At 37.2% G+C, this 17,779-nt stretch overlaps 1 protein-coding gene across 2 annotated transcripts in view; it reads left to right on the forward strand.

The window, feature by feature from the left end:
* Positions 1 to 7,369, forward strand: part of jag2b (jagged canonical Notch ligand 2b) — a 57,283-nt gene extending 49,914 nt beyond the window's left edge. For both annotated transcript variants that reach the window (XM_028040081.1, XM_028040082.1), the window contains 6 exons: positions 2,160 to 2,273; positions 2,408 to 2,523; positions 3,116 to 3,373; positions 3,479 to 3,610; positions 4,717 to 4,867; positions 5,315 to 7,369. In XM_028040081.1, the coding sequence (XP_027895882.1) occupies positions 2,160 to 2,273; positions 2,408 to 2,523; positions 3,116 to 3,373; positions 3,479 to 3,610; positions 4,717 to 4,867; positions 5,315 to 5,826 (1,283 nt within the window). In that variant the 3' untranslated portion in view covers positions 5,827 to 7,369. The remainder of the gene's footprint in view (positions 1 to 2,159; positions 2,274 to 2,407; positions 2,524 to 3,115; positions 3,374 to 3,478; positions 3,611 to 4,716; positions 4,868 to 5,314) is intronic.
* The last annotated feature ends 10,410 nt before the right edge of the window (positions 7,370 to 17,779 follow it).

A 17,779-nucleotide genomic window follows, 5' to 3' on the forward strand; every position in this document is an offset into this window, starting at 1 on the left:
TTAACAAAGTGATGTCAAGAGCAGAAGTTCTTATGCCTTTGAATTTAGTGCCATGATTGCCATCGGGTAAAAACTGTTTTTTAGGCGATTTGTCCTGGTTTTTATTGCTCTGTATCTCTTGCCTGATGGCAGCAGCTGGAAGAGACCATGGCCAGGGTGTGAAGAGTCATTTAAAATGTCCAAAACTTTCTTGTGGAGCCTGGAAGTGTAAATCTGTTCCATAGTGGGGAGGGAGCAGCCTTTATTACAATATTTTGTGGTACTAAATAGGTCTGTCACGATAAATTTTACTGGGCGATACATTGTTGCAGAAGTTATTGCGATAAACGATAATATTGTTTTTGTAAGACAATTTTCAAGTAATATAATAAAACATTCTCAAAGATCAGTAAACCTTAAACTCTAATGAAGATTTAAAAGACATTTTAAATATTCAAAATAAATAAAGACACCAACAGAAACAACAAAAAAAATTAAATATAAACAAAATGTTCATCCAGTTGTTGGTAGAAACGGAGAAAATAAAAGTTAATCTTAGTTTATCATGCGATTAATTGATTTATAGCTTATTGCTTCAGTCCTAGTACTATTGTAAACAATAAAAGTGACAATAAAAACTATTAGATATTTTTTAGGTTACTGTATGATTTTGACTGCGTGTCACAGCAATTATAGTCCTACAAACACAAAAAATGCTCTTGAAAAACATTCCTATTTGTAAAGCACTTCTTCAGGACACGAGTCATGATTTATCACTAATCATGGTAACTTTATTTTCAAATGATTTATTGGCATTTATTTATGCCTTGATTCAACAAACAGTGGAAAAAATAGCAAAACCTGATAATAAGAGACGTTTTGGGAGGTTTTCAACAAAATGTATTTGAATTTACAGTGATGACGATAAATTAAAATATTATCATGATGGATAATAGAAGACAACACATTCCTATAATCCTGATATATTCTTTATATCCAGATGTATTGAAGAGAGAGGTAAAGCTCAAAATGAAACGGACACAATGACTGCTAAAAGCAACCCCTCTACCCTTTTTCTCAGTTCTTTGACATCTCCGGGGTCAGAGGTCATACCTCCTCCCTACTCACACGGTCAGACTTTCACACACAGAAGACAAATTACCCATTGACCCTGAAACTCTTCTTCTGCTCCTTTGTTTGGACCGAATAGCGTTCACCTTTGTTGTCTAGCTTGAATATGAGAATTCCCGTCCATGTTGAGTTTACGAACAACAAAACACCAAAGTTTCCAACGGGTTTCAAGAAACCCAGAAGTTGATATTTTATGCTTTGTGGCATTAATTTACCAAACTTTGGTTGCTTATCGCTCCCTAGCAACATTTGGAATCAGCCATTTTATAGAGGCTGATTCTATAAAATGAGGCAGAGGAAGCTCATTTAAACTGTTTTTGTGCTTTATATATCTCATAAGTTTAAAGGATTAGCAGACCTGGAGATGCTCATGACCAGAGATGGGTAGAAAGACCCAAAAGTTTAACTGAATTAAGACTAACACTACTTCAAATATTTACTCAAGTAAAAGTATTTGGTAAAAAAATCTGCTCTAGTCATTCAATATGTAAGAATTACATCATCAAATGGACCAAAATGTAGAGGTAGGTGGAATTTTTGGTATTTTAAGGACCGAAGTGATAATAGTTCATACAAGTAACCAAAAAATAACAAAATCAAGCAAAAGAAAAATATTTCCAAATCAGTTTCTTTCAATAAAAAATACTTATGAAACTTTACCAAAAACTGCAGGTCTGTGTCTGGTAAATCTTTGGTTAAAACATGTCTGTTCTGCACCCAGTGGGAAGAAAATCCAGAGGTTTTACTCAAGAAAGAGTAGAAATACTTAATAATAAAATTACTAAAGTAAAAGTAAAAAGCACAACGCAGAAAAAAGAATCCTAAGAGTAAATTGTTTCTAAAAAGTTGCAGTGAGTAAATGTAAGTAGTTACTATCCAACTCTGCACCCCAACCAAGAGTCATCCAAAACATTTTTGACTTAAAATCTTCTTGTTAAGCTTGGTTTTACTCTTCACTGTGTATTGGAAATTTTGCCAGAAATCCTACTAAGTTTTACACTGATCTTGTGCAAACTGTTTATTTTTGGCACGGTCGTTTCTCCGTACAGACATAAACGAGTGCCAGTCCTCTCCCTGCGCCTACGGAGCCACCTGTGTGGATGACATCAATGGCTTCCGGTGCATTTGTCCTCTTGGTAGATCAGGAGCTAGATGCCAAGAATGTAACTAAGTTTTAAATTTTACTTTAATAGTTTTTTGTTTTTTTTTGTATTCCCATTATTACACCAATTAATCTACTCAATAATTACTCCAAATATCCAATTACTAGAGCTTGACCTCCTGTGTGTGTTTGTAGTCATAGGCATTGGAAGGACTTGTCACTATGCTGGTCTGCAGTTTCCTCATGGCAGCCATTGGGAGGAAGAGTGCAACAACTGTCACTGCATCAATGGCAAAGTGCACTGCACAAAGGTATGCAGACCCTTCCACACACACTAATGTCCTCTGGCAGTTTGTAAGAGATCGCTTTCCTGATGTCCGCACATCCTTAAAAAGTCTTAAATTCTTAAATGTTGGCCCCAGTTGTTCTGGGTTGAGTTCTAGATTTGTACAATGTAAAACTAAATGTTGGTTCTCCATGTTTGATTCTTGCTCTGGTTGTTAAGTAGATGGTAGTTTTTAAGTTTGTTCTAGATTTGTAAACAAACGGGAGTTTCTCCAGGTCTTGCTCCGATATTAAAAGTATAAAACTAAATGTTGATCTAAAGTAAGAAGTACAGTTTATAAAAGTAGCTAAATGTTGAGCTAAGGTAATAAAGTACTAAACAATTTCTAAAAGTAATAGATTGAACAGTATTGCATGTTTAGTTTATTGTTGAGGGTAAAATTTGGACACCAAATATATGGTCGATGGAAATGCAGCTACTGTTACTCTTTCCATTCTGGTATCGTCCAGATTGACAAAAAAGCTACTAATCTAAACAAAATTGCAAAATTACCTCAGGAAATGAAATAATATGTCAAAAACAAAGTTGCTTTTAACATTTTGACTCTTTGACGCCAGGTGCTATGTGGTCGCCGCCCCTGCCGGCTCAATCCGTCAGACCAAGAGTCGGGACAGAAGTCCTGCCCAGCCGGACAGAAGTGTCTGGAGCACAACTACTACACCTGCTTCTCTCACCCCTGTGATCAGTGGGGGGTTTGTTCGATGGCTGGACCCCCGCCGCCGCAAGCAACCACCAAGTGCCAGCCAAACAGCGGCCATTTGGACAACAGCTGTGGCCGCATAACTCTTGTTTTCAACAGAGACAAAGTGCCGCCCGTGAGTCATCGCGCTCGTGTAGTTTTGTTTTTTTTCCTGTCGCAGCCTGTGGTTGAGATTTCTCCTGAAATTCGTGCTGCTGCTGATGAGTCTGTTTGTTTGCAGGGGATCACAGTGGAGAATATTTGCTTTGAGCTGAGGTATCTTCAAGACACCAGGAGTTTGGCGAAAGACCACGCCCTTCTTCTTTTGTGCGACCTCTCGCATTCAAATCCAGATGCTGTAGAGGTAACCATTGTAAGTAAATGACCCAAATAATACGCATAAATATGTATCCTCATCAAAGGTGCAAGGCTACGTCTTTCAGTTTCATGTTGGATTGGCAAAATGTCTGAAACTTGTTCAAGTTAGAACACTGCAAAAACAGAAAATCTTACCAAGTATTTTTGGTCTAGTTTCTAGAGTAAATATCTTAGTGCACTGGAAATAAAACAAAACTAATTCACAAGCAGCATTTTAGCAGGAAATATGACCTTGTTTTAAGTCAATAGTTCCTTAATATTGATGAAAAAATATTAGTTCCACTGGCAGATTATATCACTTTTAACTTGGGAAAAATGTATTGTTGGAAGTCTGAGAAAAAATGTCCAACTTATGAGACAATTCTGAAGAAAGTCTGAATTCTGAGAAAAACTGAATTCTGAGAAAACAAAAGGCCTGCTTTAGTGTTTGTTTTTGTAGTTTTTGGCAAATGCTTACATAAATGGGACTACATATGGAAACTAGCATTTTGCTAAATCTGATATATTTGACATTGTCCGTTCATTAATGTATACCATTTCATTTAAATATCATCAATCAATAGTATCTTCTGCATACATACAGCTCTAAAAACTCTACAATATTTAGGTTTAACTATAATGTTGAACCAAAAGTACATTGGTCCTAAAACGGAACCATGAGGTATTACAGTATTTCAGTTTGTGAAGGGATTTATTCCACTTCTCAGCAGGTTAAAGTTACAAAATTTAAGGGTAGATTTTTCCCATCTCCTCTGAGTAAATTGCACTTTGCTTTTGAAGACTTGCTGTTCTAAGTTGTTCCAGTTGTTTCATCAAACTTGGAACTTTTAAGATGGGCACTATCGTCAGTTTATTTAAACAATTTTGCTGTTTTAATTTGCGTTTTCTACTAAGAGCAAAGAACCAGTGGAGGCAAAGCCAGTTGATTCCTGAAAGTGACTCAATAACCAGATTTAAAACATCTCCAATGTGCGAACTTGTTTGTTTGGGCCAAGTCTGCAGGTGTTTTTTTTGTTAGGTTTTTTTATGTGAAGAAGTCTTGCACGAAACTTTTTTTTGTTGTTGTTTCTGAGCTTTCTTGTTTTCTGTTTTGGCTCCAAGTCTTTTCAGCCAGAAAATCTTCCAGACCACAGTCTGATCCAGGAGGCTGCCAGCGCCGTTGTGGGCACCTTATCCAAGAGACACAACAGCACCGTAATGCTGGCAGTCATAGAGGTGAAGGTGGAAACGCAGCTCATGGCTCCTTCAGTGGGTGAGTATCGATGAAGGGAACCACAACGGTTTGTTATGGGAGAGGTTTAGGACCACAGGGGAAAATATTGAGGTTTTTCCCTCAATTCTGAATTATTCCCTCTGAATTTTTACTTTTTTCCTGAAAATCTAGATGTTTTTTCCCTTTCAGAATTCTAAGAAAAAAAATTTTGCATTTCCTTCCTATTCAGACTTTGGACGTTTTTCTTTCAGATTTTGGACTTTTTTTCTCAGAATTTTTTTTTTTTCTTCTTTTTCTCAGAGTTGCGGCGTTTCGTCTCAGACAAAACGAATTCAGACATTTCGTCTCAGAATTGATTGCTTCTCATAATTTACTTTTTTCCTCAGACTTTTAAAATTTTTTCTCAGATTCAAATTTTTTTCAGTTCGTAGCTGGAGATCGTGTTCGGATGCTAATTTTTTGTATTTCCTCTCTCGTACCCCACAGACTACCTGGTGCCTCTTTTGTGCATCCTCTTCTGCTTGCTCTGCCTCTTCTGCATCATCGTCTGCGTGTGGTGGACGCGGAAACGGAGAAAAGAGCGTGAGAGGACGGCGCAGTCGGCTCCTGACGGCAGCGTAAACAACCACTGGGAACCGCTGCGTCTCGTCGTGGGACTCCAGCCGCAGCAACAGCTGAAGGAGAACAACAGGGAGACTGAGCAGGAGCGCAAAAAGCTCATGGGCCCCTCCTGTCGGACGTGTGACGATGAGGAGGAGGAGACGGAGGGCGAGCTTGAGGAGGAGTGCGGCGGCGCAGAGGCGGGAAAGGAGCTCGTTTATAGGTACTCTAAAACTGCAGTGCAGTCCAGTGGGGGGGTGATCTGCACCCTGCACAGCTCCAGTCCGCCGCTCAAAGCCCCCCACCGGACCCAAGGCTACAGCTCTAAAGACAACCGCTGGAAAAACGTCAATGCCGTCTTGGCTGGTCAGAAAGAGCTCAAAGACCATTGTGTGTAAGAAAACGTAAAAAGGACGATGCAGAAGCAAGAGAGGCTGCAAGGCAGCTACTATTCTATTATGTTTGGGACTTCTTTTGAAAACAAAATGAGGCTTTGCGTTTAAGAAGCCGTTCTTTGTTTTATTTTTAATTTTTTTGGTCGTCACTGTCGCTGAAAATGATTTCTTCTTTTTTCTTTGCCCTCGTTCAGGAGGTGTGAGCACAGTGACCATCTTATTTTTGCTTCTCTTGTTACTTTTCGTTGCGTACAGGAGAAGGCGCTGAAATGTAATATATATAATTTCAGGAGGCGAAAGAAGCTCCCTGCTTATTTTCTTTCAGTTCAGTTATGGAATCCTGCTATTTAAGTAACATTTGAATTATTAAAAATAAAAAAGTTGTACAAAGATTGTTTACAGACTGATTTTTGTTGAAATGTCAGTGGGCTCTAAGGATTTGGACGAAAATGGACAGTTTTCTCCATCACCTTCCAGCTTCGCCCACCGATCCACCTGCGGCTGTCATGCCTTACCAAAACACTGGCCTGGAGGGAGGAAGAAGGGACAGAAACCCCAGTGCCTACTACGTGGCCTTCCATGTTTTTTGTTTTCTCCTTTGTCTCAGTTATCTCGGCTGAAAGCTGTATTTGTAATATTTTGCAGTATTTGAGTTGGTAGCAAGTGCCTTTTCTACGAGCCGCCGTGGCTCCGAGTCGTGCTGCCCAGTTTGACCTCCTTCCTCTCTGTTCTCGAAGGGATTCTTGTACATTTAAAGAGTTCAGTTTCACAGCAACGCCATTCAAGGTATTTGATCAAAGCAGAAATGACTACGCTGTACATACATGTAAATACTTAAAGGAGTCGCTGTGTATATTTGAGATAAGTAAGTTAAAAACAAGTCACACATTTTTATTATTATTGTTAATATTATTTTTAATTTTTTTTACAATGTCATTTCTTTTATTTATGTCAGTTGATATAAGCAGGTTTTCTAACGGTTAACACCCAGAGTCCCACAGTTACAACCTAGTTTACACAGAGGTACCACCTATGGAGGATTTTCTGACGGGTTTAGAAACGGCTTGGCGTCACTTCTTTAAATTATAAAACAGAATAACTTTCTCGCGGTTTGGAAATGATCACTGCCATTACATAACGCTGTTGGGCACAATCTTTAATATATATATATATATTTTGTCTCTAAGCAACATAAAGCATTTAAAACAACATTGTAGCCTTAAAGTTTTCAAACCATTTCTAAACCCATTGGAAATCCTTTTATTTCAGGTGCCTTAATGTAATAATTTATTACATTTATTATTTGGGTTCATCTTTTTCTTTTTTTTCTTCAGTTGCTAGTTCAGTTTCAAAAAGCAAAATTTTACCCCTGTTCTTTTTTTATGTTTTGTTTTTTCAAACCACTGTCTCAAAATGCCATTGTATTTCTGTAAATGGGACACGGCAAAAATAAAGAATTGAAGATGCATCACTGTTGAATATGAATTTTGTATTCACTTGTTGTTCAAGGGACACCAGTTAATTTTGTATAAAGTAAAAAAGTTTTCATTCTTTAAGTGGAGTTTTCTTTGTTTTAAATAAGGATCACTTTTATTTAGAGAGCGGCACATTCTGTCCAGTAAGAGAGATTCAGTCATAAACAAAAAAACATTTATCAGGAAACAAAAATTAAATATGCTGCAAAAAAGCAACATTTTACCAAATATTTTTGGTCTAGTTTCTAGTGCAGATATATTTGTCTTATATCAAGTGTACTAACTTGCAGGTAAATTTGCAGCAGGAGCCATTTTTAAGTCAATAACTACTTAATATTTCTTGAAAAAATTGTTCCTATTGGTAGATTACTTCACTTGTAACAAGACATTTTCCCCTTGTTATAAGTGAACTAATCTGCAAGTGGAACTAGTACTTTTTGGTTAATATTAAGGAATTAATTACTTAAAATAAGCTGAAAGGTTACTTGTAAGTTTTATCTTTTTCAAATATACTAAGATATTTGCTCTACTAAACCAAAAATACTTGGTAAGATTGTGTTTCGCAGTGTAAAGAAACAAAAGCCATTAGTATATATGTGTAAACATTTTAGCTTAACTTTTTTTCTATTTACAAAGTGAGCATCTTCTCCGGTGGCCCTGTAAACCTGCCCGAGTCTGTAGGAGGATCTGGATCGATCAATCGATCCCATAACCTCACCAGTCTGCCCACATCCTGCCATCGCTCTCACTCCCACTACACCAATGGAAACAGCTCTCCCTCTCTGGGCTGATCCATTCTCCACCAATGGGAGGCTGGCGTGATCCTCCCTGACGGGGTGTTGGTGTGGTGGGATGCTTTGCCTCCTGGAGTCCCCTGGGGGCCCCAGGCTGGTGCTAATGGGACCTTCCCTTGTCGGAAAGGCCGGATCGAGTTACACAGCTTTGTGGAGGAGGTTGTCATCATTCATGGGGGGAAGGGAGCTGATGATGTTTAAGGATATGAAGATCAGCACTATCAGATCCTGTAAATGGGCTCTGGTTCATATTTACCTACCTTATTATTCATGCCTGTTTTTACAGACGTCTCTTTCAGATATGACCCACCATTTCATCTCTCAAATTTAAATGTGATAAACTCAAGTAAAATTGATAATCAGAGCTAACGTTAATCATTTTTAAATCTTATTTTTTTCTTGCATGGACTAAACAGCCTAGATACATCAGTTCATTAACAGGAATTAAATCCTAGGTTGGTGTTTAGCCTCAAGGTTAGCTAAGAAAGGTTGGTGGCAACTAACTAACTCACTCTTTGGTTACCTAGCAACAACTTTCTGAGTAGCTTGTGGTTACCTAGCAACAACCTGCTGAGTAACTGGTGCGGCAGCAGTTTCAGATCAGTACTAGCAGTTCCTATAAATGGGGTTCGGTTTATATATTCCAATCTGATTTTTCACCTCTTCCTTTTAAAAGTAAGAGGTATCTTTATTAAGAAACAAGATGTCTCTTTTAGATAAGACCCAACGTTGTATGCATCCCCCCCCCAAAATTAACTGCTTACAAGACGCATACCAAACGCACTAGATATATCAGTTTAACGCTACAGTTGACAGTAATTAAATTATCTAAACTGATGTTTATTAACATTAACAATATCTGCATCTTGACTTCCCTTACTGTGTATAAAAGGGCTGGACAATAAATCAAGCAACATCTTGCTGAGTAACTTGTCGTTACCTAGCAACAACCTGCTGAGTAACTGGCAGCAGTTTCCGATCAGCACTATCAGATCCTGTAAACGGTCCTGGTTTATATTTTCTGACCTTATGATTCAGGTCAATTTTTCCTTTTTTTAAAAGTCCATAGTTAAAGATTTACTTTATTCTGAAACGGGATCTGTCTCTTTCAGATATATACCACCATTTAATGCATCGTTTTCCTCAAAGTTAAATGTGATCAAAATCAATTTTAGGCTGACATAACTATGCAGATTCCAAAGTTTGATAATCTGAGCTAAATCTAATTGTAATCTCAGTGTAAACAAATTTCTGAATAAAGAAAAATCCAGAAAAATTCACATATTTCTACTATTTAGAAAAAATTAATAAAGAAAAAAGGTCACCATACATTATATGAAATAGGAGGAGTTTAGTCTGATTTAATATTGTCTTCAAATGTAAATATCTACTAAAACATTTACTAAAAACTTTTAGCGCTTTAGAGCTAATTTTTATTCTGATTTTTATTATTATTATTATTCATTCGATTATCAGTTTAAGTAGTCTGATCCTGCTTTGAATTCAGTTAGCAGTAAAACCCATTTCCAAAACAAATATAAAACATTATTTTCCTTAAAAATATGCTAAGTTTTTCAAGTCAAACAGTTTAAAAAGATAATTTACGCATAAAAAAAACCAATACTCTGATTAGGAAAATGCTGTCCTAAGCTGCTGACCTGAGTAGAATCCATTGCTGTTTGTTGACAATCCCGTTTCAATTCTGATTGTGGATTATAGAGCTGTGTCTGCAGTGCCGTTGCTTGGTTAAAAGGCAGTGGAGGCGTGTTGCCAAGCTGTCTTTGTGCCTGTCAACATCAATAACCCCCAGTGAGTCCAGACTCCATTGGTAAACTGACACCAGATTCCAAAAGTGGCTCCACGTTGCAGCCAAGGACATTTCTGCTTAGTACGCTTGTAAACACGTAGTACTACGTTACTACGCTTGTCTCGAAATGGATAAAAGCAGACGGGAGGGAAAATTAATCTAAACTCCTGCTGGCCTGTTTATTTCTCCTACTAGAGGTGGTCTTTTCATATTTACTTAAAATCTGGACTTTCTGACAGTTTTTACCACCTAAAATAGAAATGTTTTAATAATAAATGAGCCTCTATTGTTTGTTTCTCTATACTCTTAAAAAAAAACCAGTTGCCTTCTGTGATTACACTAAAATTTAATCATATAACATTTAAAAAACAGACAAAGAAATTATACTGATTGATGGAATGAATGAATTTATACCGAAAGTGAAGATTGTTATTGTTTTTCTTAATTTTGCTTTTTAATTTAGTTTGTTTTAATAACCTTTATTTCATCAGGAAAAGAGCCCACTGCACTGAACCTCATTGAAAACCTCCTGGTTTTTCCACCAAATATTGATCTCTGAGCTCTTCCTGAGTTAAAACATTAATATTGTTGTTTCCTAATAAATATGAATCTGTTTTCTTTGCATCTTTTTTGTTATTTTGACCATTTCTCATTTTCTGCAAATAAATACAAACGTTTTTGCTTGTAATCTCAGAAACATGCTGTCAGCAATTCATAGAATAAAAGAACAAAGTTCATTTTATTCACACATAGACCTATTGTTAGAGCCATAAATAGGAAATATTTAAGTTATTTGTATGATGGTTTGTTTTTTATTTTATTATATTTAGTAAGAAGACTGATATTTGTTCAGGCCATTTTTATGGTGAAATTAAGATTTATTTTGAAAGGCTTGCTTCCTGTCAGGCCATATATTGTATTAGAAAAACTATTGACGGATTACCAAGACACGGAACAATACAGTTTTTGAGCTGTGTAATGTTTTGGAAAACAAAAAAGAGGAATTGTAAAACTGATGTATCGTCATTTTTGTATTTGCATTTTTCGCTATCCTTTTACAGATAAAGAATTTTTTGTTAAAATTCACAGTTTGCACACGTCCTTTACTTCCAGTGTCTAAGGAATGACACAGATATTGGATCTGTTGCCATATCACCTATAAAGAGTAAAATCAGAGAAACTGATCATTTGAATTTTTCCAAAGCTGTATATAGTGAGTAAAGATCTCTGTATTAACATTTTAATGTTAATGTAAAATTCCTGAGGCGGTTGATTTTGTGTTTTAACTTTGTGTTTGTTAAGGTGGTTCATTGTAATGTTTGCAGTTTGGACTGCTACAGTAGAAATGAAAGGGGATCCTTAAATAAAAACTAAACACAGACTGCTGCTGCTGGCGGACTGTGAGGATATTTGGTGAGCTCTGCTCTCTGTACATCTGTTGGTGTGGGTCTTTGGGACCATCTGACAGCGGAGGCAGCTGGGTGACAGGGTTTTAGGCTAAGCCCTTCACCCCTTTACACAAACGCACACTTACTGGAAGTCCACATTTGCCCTAATGGGACATCAAATTGCAGTGTGCTGGTGGAAAGAAGGCTGCAGCTGGCGCTACAGCTGACTGACTGAAGGCACAGCGCACAGACTGCGTGTGTTTGCATGGGGAGAGCGGCGTGTTTGCACTGCAGGTCTGTCTTGGCACTGCAGTAACCCAAACACACTTTCTGCAGGGATACGCAGAGGACACTTGATTTACTGTCAGTCCTGCACTTTATATTTTATATTTATATTCATATTTTATACTGTATTTTATTTTATTCTGGAGTAACCTCACAACATTGAAAGCTCAAAACATTGTCCTGAGCCGTATGCAACAAAATTTCGTTCTGTATTCACCCTGTGCATGAAAAATGACAATAAAGTCAGTCTAAGTCTAAGTCTAAGTCTAAGTCTAGACAGAAGGGGATGGTAGAGCTGGTGGATGATGGTATTTCTGGGTCTGTTGGTGGAACGAGAACCAGGCAGTTTTGGTTTGATCTCATCAGAACAACGTGAGCAGCTATAGAGAACACAATCATGTTTCCTACTTTTCATGAGAAACATCTCAGAGTTTGACAGAAGGAAGGAAAGAGGGAACAACAGAATGAGTGAAGGAAAGAATAAATGAGGGATGTAATGAATGAAGTAATAAATAAAATAAACAGGAAACGGGCGTGCCGTGGTGGCGTAGGGTTAGTTCGAGGCCTTGAGTCCTCGACGCGGCCGTCGCGGGTTCGACTCCCGGACCCGACGACATTTGCCGCATGTCTTCCCCCCTCTCCTTCCCCATTTCCTGTCAGCCTGCTGTCATATAAGGGACACTAGAGCCACAAAAGACCCCCTGGAGGGGTAAAAAAAAAAAAAAAAATAAACAGGAAAGAATTAATGAATGAATGAAGGAAGGAACTAAGAAAGGAAGGAACAAACAAACAAAGAAGGAAGGGAGGAAGGAAGGAAGGAAGGACGGTAATGAACAAAGAGCAGGAATAAAGAAGTTGAGGAATTATGGTCAACGGTCCAGAGTGATTTGAATTTACTAATTATTTTTACTTTAATAGGTTTTTGGGGGGAAAAAAAATCTGTTTTAGGAATATTTTTACTACTCTGTATTTTTACTTTTATTTGAGTAACTTTACTATAAAGTATTTACACCCTTCAGTAAAAGTTCTGGATTTTCTGTTAGTAACTTCACCAACAATTCAGCAGACGTCTACAGTTTTGTTTCATATTGAAAGAAATTGATTTGCAAAATTGTGTCTTTCTTTTATTTTGTAATTATGTTTTTTATATTAATTATTATATGGAAATACCAACATTTCCCCATAACTTTATATTTTGGTCCATCTGATGATGTCATTTTTAAATATTAAATGATTTTCGATCAGTTGCTCAGTACTTGAGTCGCCTTTTTACAAAAAACATTTTCTACATTTACTTGAGTAATTTATTGAGTAAAAATATGTTGAATGTGGAAAAAAGGTGAGCAAGCATGGATAGGATCAGTACATCAGATGGACAGCTGATGATTTGGAGATAAAGACACAGAGGACAGACTGAGACGGTTTGGACATGTTCAGAGGAGAAACAATGATTATATCGGTAGAAGGATGCTGAGGTTGGAGCCGCAGGCTGGCGGCAGAAAGGAAAACCATAAAGCAGATTTATGGTTGTGGTGACAGAGAACATTTCTCCATATGAATAATGGAAAAAGCCTAGTTTTTCATACGCAACCTTGTGGAACTCCATGACTTTATTTCTGTAAGCTGCGATGTCCATTTTTTGTCAGCTAAACGTATTTCTAAAAGTCATAAACATAACTAAAGATCAAAAGACAAATGTGCACGTTTCATTTTATGTTATTTTAAGGTTAAATATACAAAACAATAGATTAAGTCGATATGATTTAAAATAAACCTCAAAAATATGTCGTTGTCCTGGAGAACTGCTTTCCCCCTTCACATGCATGACCTCATGTAGAAAGGCCGTGACATCCACAGAAGCCACTCAGGGATTTGGAGGGTCAAAAGGTCAAAGGAGGATAAACAATCTGTGAATTTGCATCTACAGCCAGAAGCTGTTTGCACTCAGTGTAGACACACACTGGCACACATCTTCATGTGATGGCACGATGCCAGGTCATGTGCCGCTCTTCTAGCAAAATATTTCTGTTAAGAATTTGTTCCTAGACAGCTGGTTGATAGAAGTGAAATCATGACTTCGTGTTACCTAAGGATAACGTACATAACGCTCACCCCACACCTATTTTTGTGTGAACCTACCAATGGAAAGAGTGCGCTTTGCTAAGACTTCATCATGTATTTTTCCATCCCCCTGGAGATTTGCCTCCACATATTCCATGCATGTCTGTTTGTACATGCTCAAGTAAGAGCGTGCAGTGAAAGTCAATATGCAGAATGGGGAAGTGCAAGGTCAATTTGCACCTTTCCCTGTCATGTTTGGGAGTGTGGAGTACCCACACGAGCCTTTCTGAACCAAGCTACAGTAAGCACAGTGAAATCAAATGAAAAGCAAAGGAACAGTAGTAACAGGGCAGAGAGGACATTTTTAGATTAGTATCTGTTTCTGGCTGCACTGCAGGTTTTACTTGAGGTATGTGACTCCAATGGTACCAAACAGCCTAGATACGATAATATCAGTTTGACGTAGCAGTCGACAAAAAGGGATTCAATTCTCTAAACTGGGATTCAACTTGCATTTAAGCTTCCATCGTTGTGTATAATACATCAATAACAATATCATGATAGAAACATGATCAATATCAATAGATAATACAATTGAAACTCACTGAACAATTTCTCCGGTTTAATGGATTTAGGTAGAAGAAAGGCTGGTGGCATTAACTAACTAACTCTCTCACTCTTTGGTTACCTAGCAACTACTTGTTGAGTAACTCTCGGTTACCTTAGCAACAACCTGTGGAGTAACTGGCGCAGCTGCAGTTTAACCCCTTCAGACCCAACGTCCAGTGGAAAGGATATGATGTGATTCTGGGTTTAGACCAATAGAAAACAGGGATTTTGTCACTTGAACGATTCTTGGTACTGACTAGTTTATTACTGAACAATGACATCAGAAAAGACAAACATTGCTCTGAAAATAGAGAATGGGAGGAGTAAGGATTTATTTCCTATCAAAAATATTTATTTCAGTTCATAATAGTGTATAGTATAGTAGTAGTGTATAGTATTTAAAATTTTGACAGTATTTTCCATCATTAAATTGTAGAATATATATTTGATATATTAGCCAATGCTTAATTATTTAGTGTTACCATGCAAAGAAAAAAACTAGCTTTGGTTTTATTTTTTATTTTCATGTTTTTTATGACTGTAATCTCTCAGACTTTCTTGAACTGCTTGTAAAAAAAATTTCTTTTGGTTTTATTTCAAGGCTAAAGTGGAATAAATATTAGTTGGATTTTTTAATGTATTTTTTTCTCTGTAGATAAAAATTCATTCTGAAGGAGTTAAAGTTTCCCCATTGTGACTCATTACAATATACATGTATACCATTAATGAGAGAAATGCACAAAAATTGCTTTTTCATCATAAGTGTTGACTTCAATTATGATGTATTTGTGTCAGGATCTGTGTTTTTCTGTGTTTATTTAGAGTTTTCCTTGTCCTTGAGTCTCTTCGTTGTCCTGTCCTCCCCTTGATTGTTCCCAGGTGTGTCTTGTTCTGTGATTACCCTCCCGTGTATTTAACTCCACCTGTGTTCCTTATTCCTCGTCGGGTCCTTGTCGATGTCAATGTTTCGTCAATTCGTTGTCAATGTGTCCATGTGCGTGCTGCCAGTTGTTTGGACTGTGCTTTTTCTTCATTAAATTTCATTATTCATCTTACCTGGGTCCGCTGCGTCTGCCTCACCACCCTTCACCGCACCGTTTCATGACAATTTGTTGCTCAAGACCTCTAGCACTTTCTGGAAAACAACAACCTACCTGATGTTATCTTTTAAAATCCATCATTATCTATTTATTTGAATTGCAAGATGTTATTTGACACCGCGTGCGCATACGTTTGGTTATATGCTGCTCTATCTCTTTTAATAATATTAGATTCTAGCTGAGGGCACTATTTTCATAAATCCATCCATCACATGTGGAATAATCTTTGACAGATGGAGATATTTTGCTTGTGGGACTTTAAATGTGTTCTGTCAACTTAACTGAGTAACTTGACACAGATTTTTTTGTAATATAAGTTAATTATTTTAAAGTCAATCTTCCTAGCAATCATTGTCTTTGCCTAAAGTCAAAATTAATTGTGATAAGAGCACTTTGGTGCTGTTGTTTGCATAGTTACATCTTGTCAAGAATGTCCTGGGTTTCAACCTCAACTTGGATGTTTTTGCATTGAGTTTGCATGTTCTGCCTTTGCATGTTTGTTTTCTTCGGGGAATCTAGTTCCTCCACCACAATCCACAAACATCCATATTAGGTAGTTTGGAGAATGTATGGTATGAATGTGTGCAAGTTGCTGTTTGTCTTGTGTACATCCGGGTTTCAGTATTTGTACTTGACTTGAATTTGTGATTAAATATAAAACTAGTTTTCCTTTTTTTCTCTAAAATTGAATTCACCGTACTTCCTGTTTCAAGGTAACAACAGGTTTCAACTCTCCTGTAGTTTATTTGTTTATTGACTTTGGTGAATTTGAGGCCATGGTTCAGTTGACTTCGTCAGATTCTTGTTTTTTCTTTAAAACGAGGTTTTGGTGGATGGTTCAACCTGGATTTTGAAAAGTGTTCTTTAAAAAAATGTGGTTATATTTTAATCAACTAAATTTGATTAAATCAAAGTTCCTGATAAAATGTTAGCATTTTTTAATGTAGACTGAGAACATAAAAGAGGCTTTAAGTCAGCCGATTCACTGCACTATTTGTGCTTTAGGATGTTTCCACACCTGATAGTTCGGTAGACTCGGTTTGATTTGGGACCAAACTCGCAACATTTGTCACATTTTCATCTCCGCTGTATCAAACAATCCAAACCCTTTGAAAAGCCACTTCACCCTCTCACCTGTGGTGGCGCTGCACCTAGAACCACTAAAGGAAACGACATGAAAACCACAGAAGAAGACATGAGTGCAACTTCCTTATTCACAATATGTAAGCAGAAATTGAGTAGCATCAGATTTTAACCGTTGTCATATTTCTCTTTTGTCTTTGGTAAAATACCACAAGCCATTTCTCTTTATAGCATTAGACTCACATGTATGTTTTGGTTGTTTACCCAGAATCCCCTGTGCTATAGCCCACTTTCTGCTTTTGGAATAGTCTCCGGTTTCCTTGGCGTTCACATGTAAGTTCACTTCACCTGAACCGGGACCTAGGTTTTTAGGTGTACCACAGTTCACATTTATTGTCCGCATCAGTGTTCGATTGCAGATTCACATTCCCAAACGAACCGGACTTTCTTGGCAAACGAATTGGAGTAGCAAGTAAAAGATAAAACTCCCTGATTTGACCTCTAATGATGCACACTGCTGAAGTTAGTTTCTGATTCAACAGAATTTAAGGCTCAATTTTGTTGCCTGGGCAACTGCACAGCGGTGGTATCACCATGTTAAGACTTTACATTTTTCTGCTTAACTCCAAAATCAACATTTAACCAGTTGAATCTTGGACACAATTTCCAAATAGAGAATAACACAGCTGCCCACACTTGCAATCTAATTTTGACTGGTTTTTTGTTACGGTTATCTTTGGCTTTTATTAAAATTAGTTTGATTTAAAACATTTAGGCATGAAAAAAATAAAAGCAATAAATATGTAAGTGGTGGGGGAAGCACTTTTTCAAGGCACACAAAAAAAGATACACTTCGACCTGTAGGAATGATTTTGACCCTGTTTTAATTACAAACTTACACAAAAAGCGAAATCTGTGAACCAAGCTTTTATTTTTCAATTATATCTAATGCTATCAGTGCATTGTGCAAGAAAAAAACTCATTCTTGCTCTGCTATGACTGGAAGTAAACTTCTGACAGAAAGTGCAGTTGGTTAGGAAACATTTAGGTTTTGATTTTGCAATGGAAAAAAAATCCCTCGTTGTTGGAAAGGTGAGCAGTCTTATGCACACCTACGTCTATTAGCTTATCTTTTTATGTTGGCACTCCTGTATGACTCATCCGTGGCTCACTCGGTTTAGCGTGAATAAAGAAATAATGAATGCATGACTTTGAAATATCACACATTCCTGCCTGGCTCGGTTTGGGCACGTCTTAGAAATATGTTGCCTTGAGCTACGGTAAGTATTGATGAGCCGTAGACAGTGCTGCAGATGTAATGTTCTGAAGAAAAGGAAAAAGCATGTAAAGCATC

Source organism: Xiphophorus couchianus, chromosome 15 (genome assembly GCF_001444195.1).
Source record: "Xiphophorus couchianus chromosome 15, X_couchianus-1.0, whole genome shotgun sequence".
In the NCBI taxonomy this organism is placed as follows: Eukaryota; Metazoa; Chordata; class Actinopteri; order Cyprinodontiformes; family Poeciliidae; genus Xiphophorus; species Xiphophorus couchianus.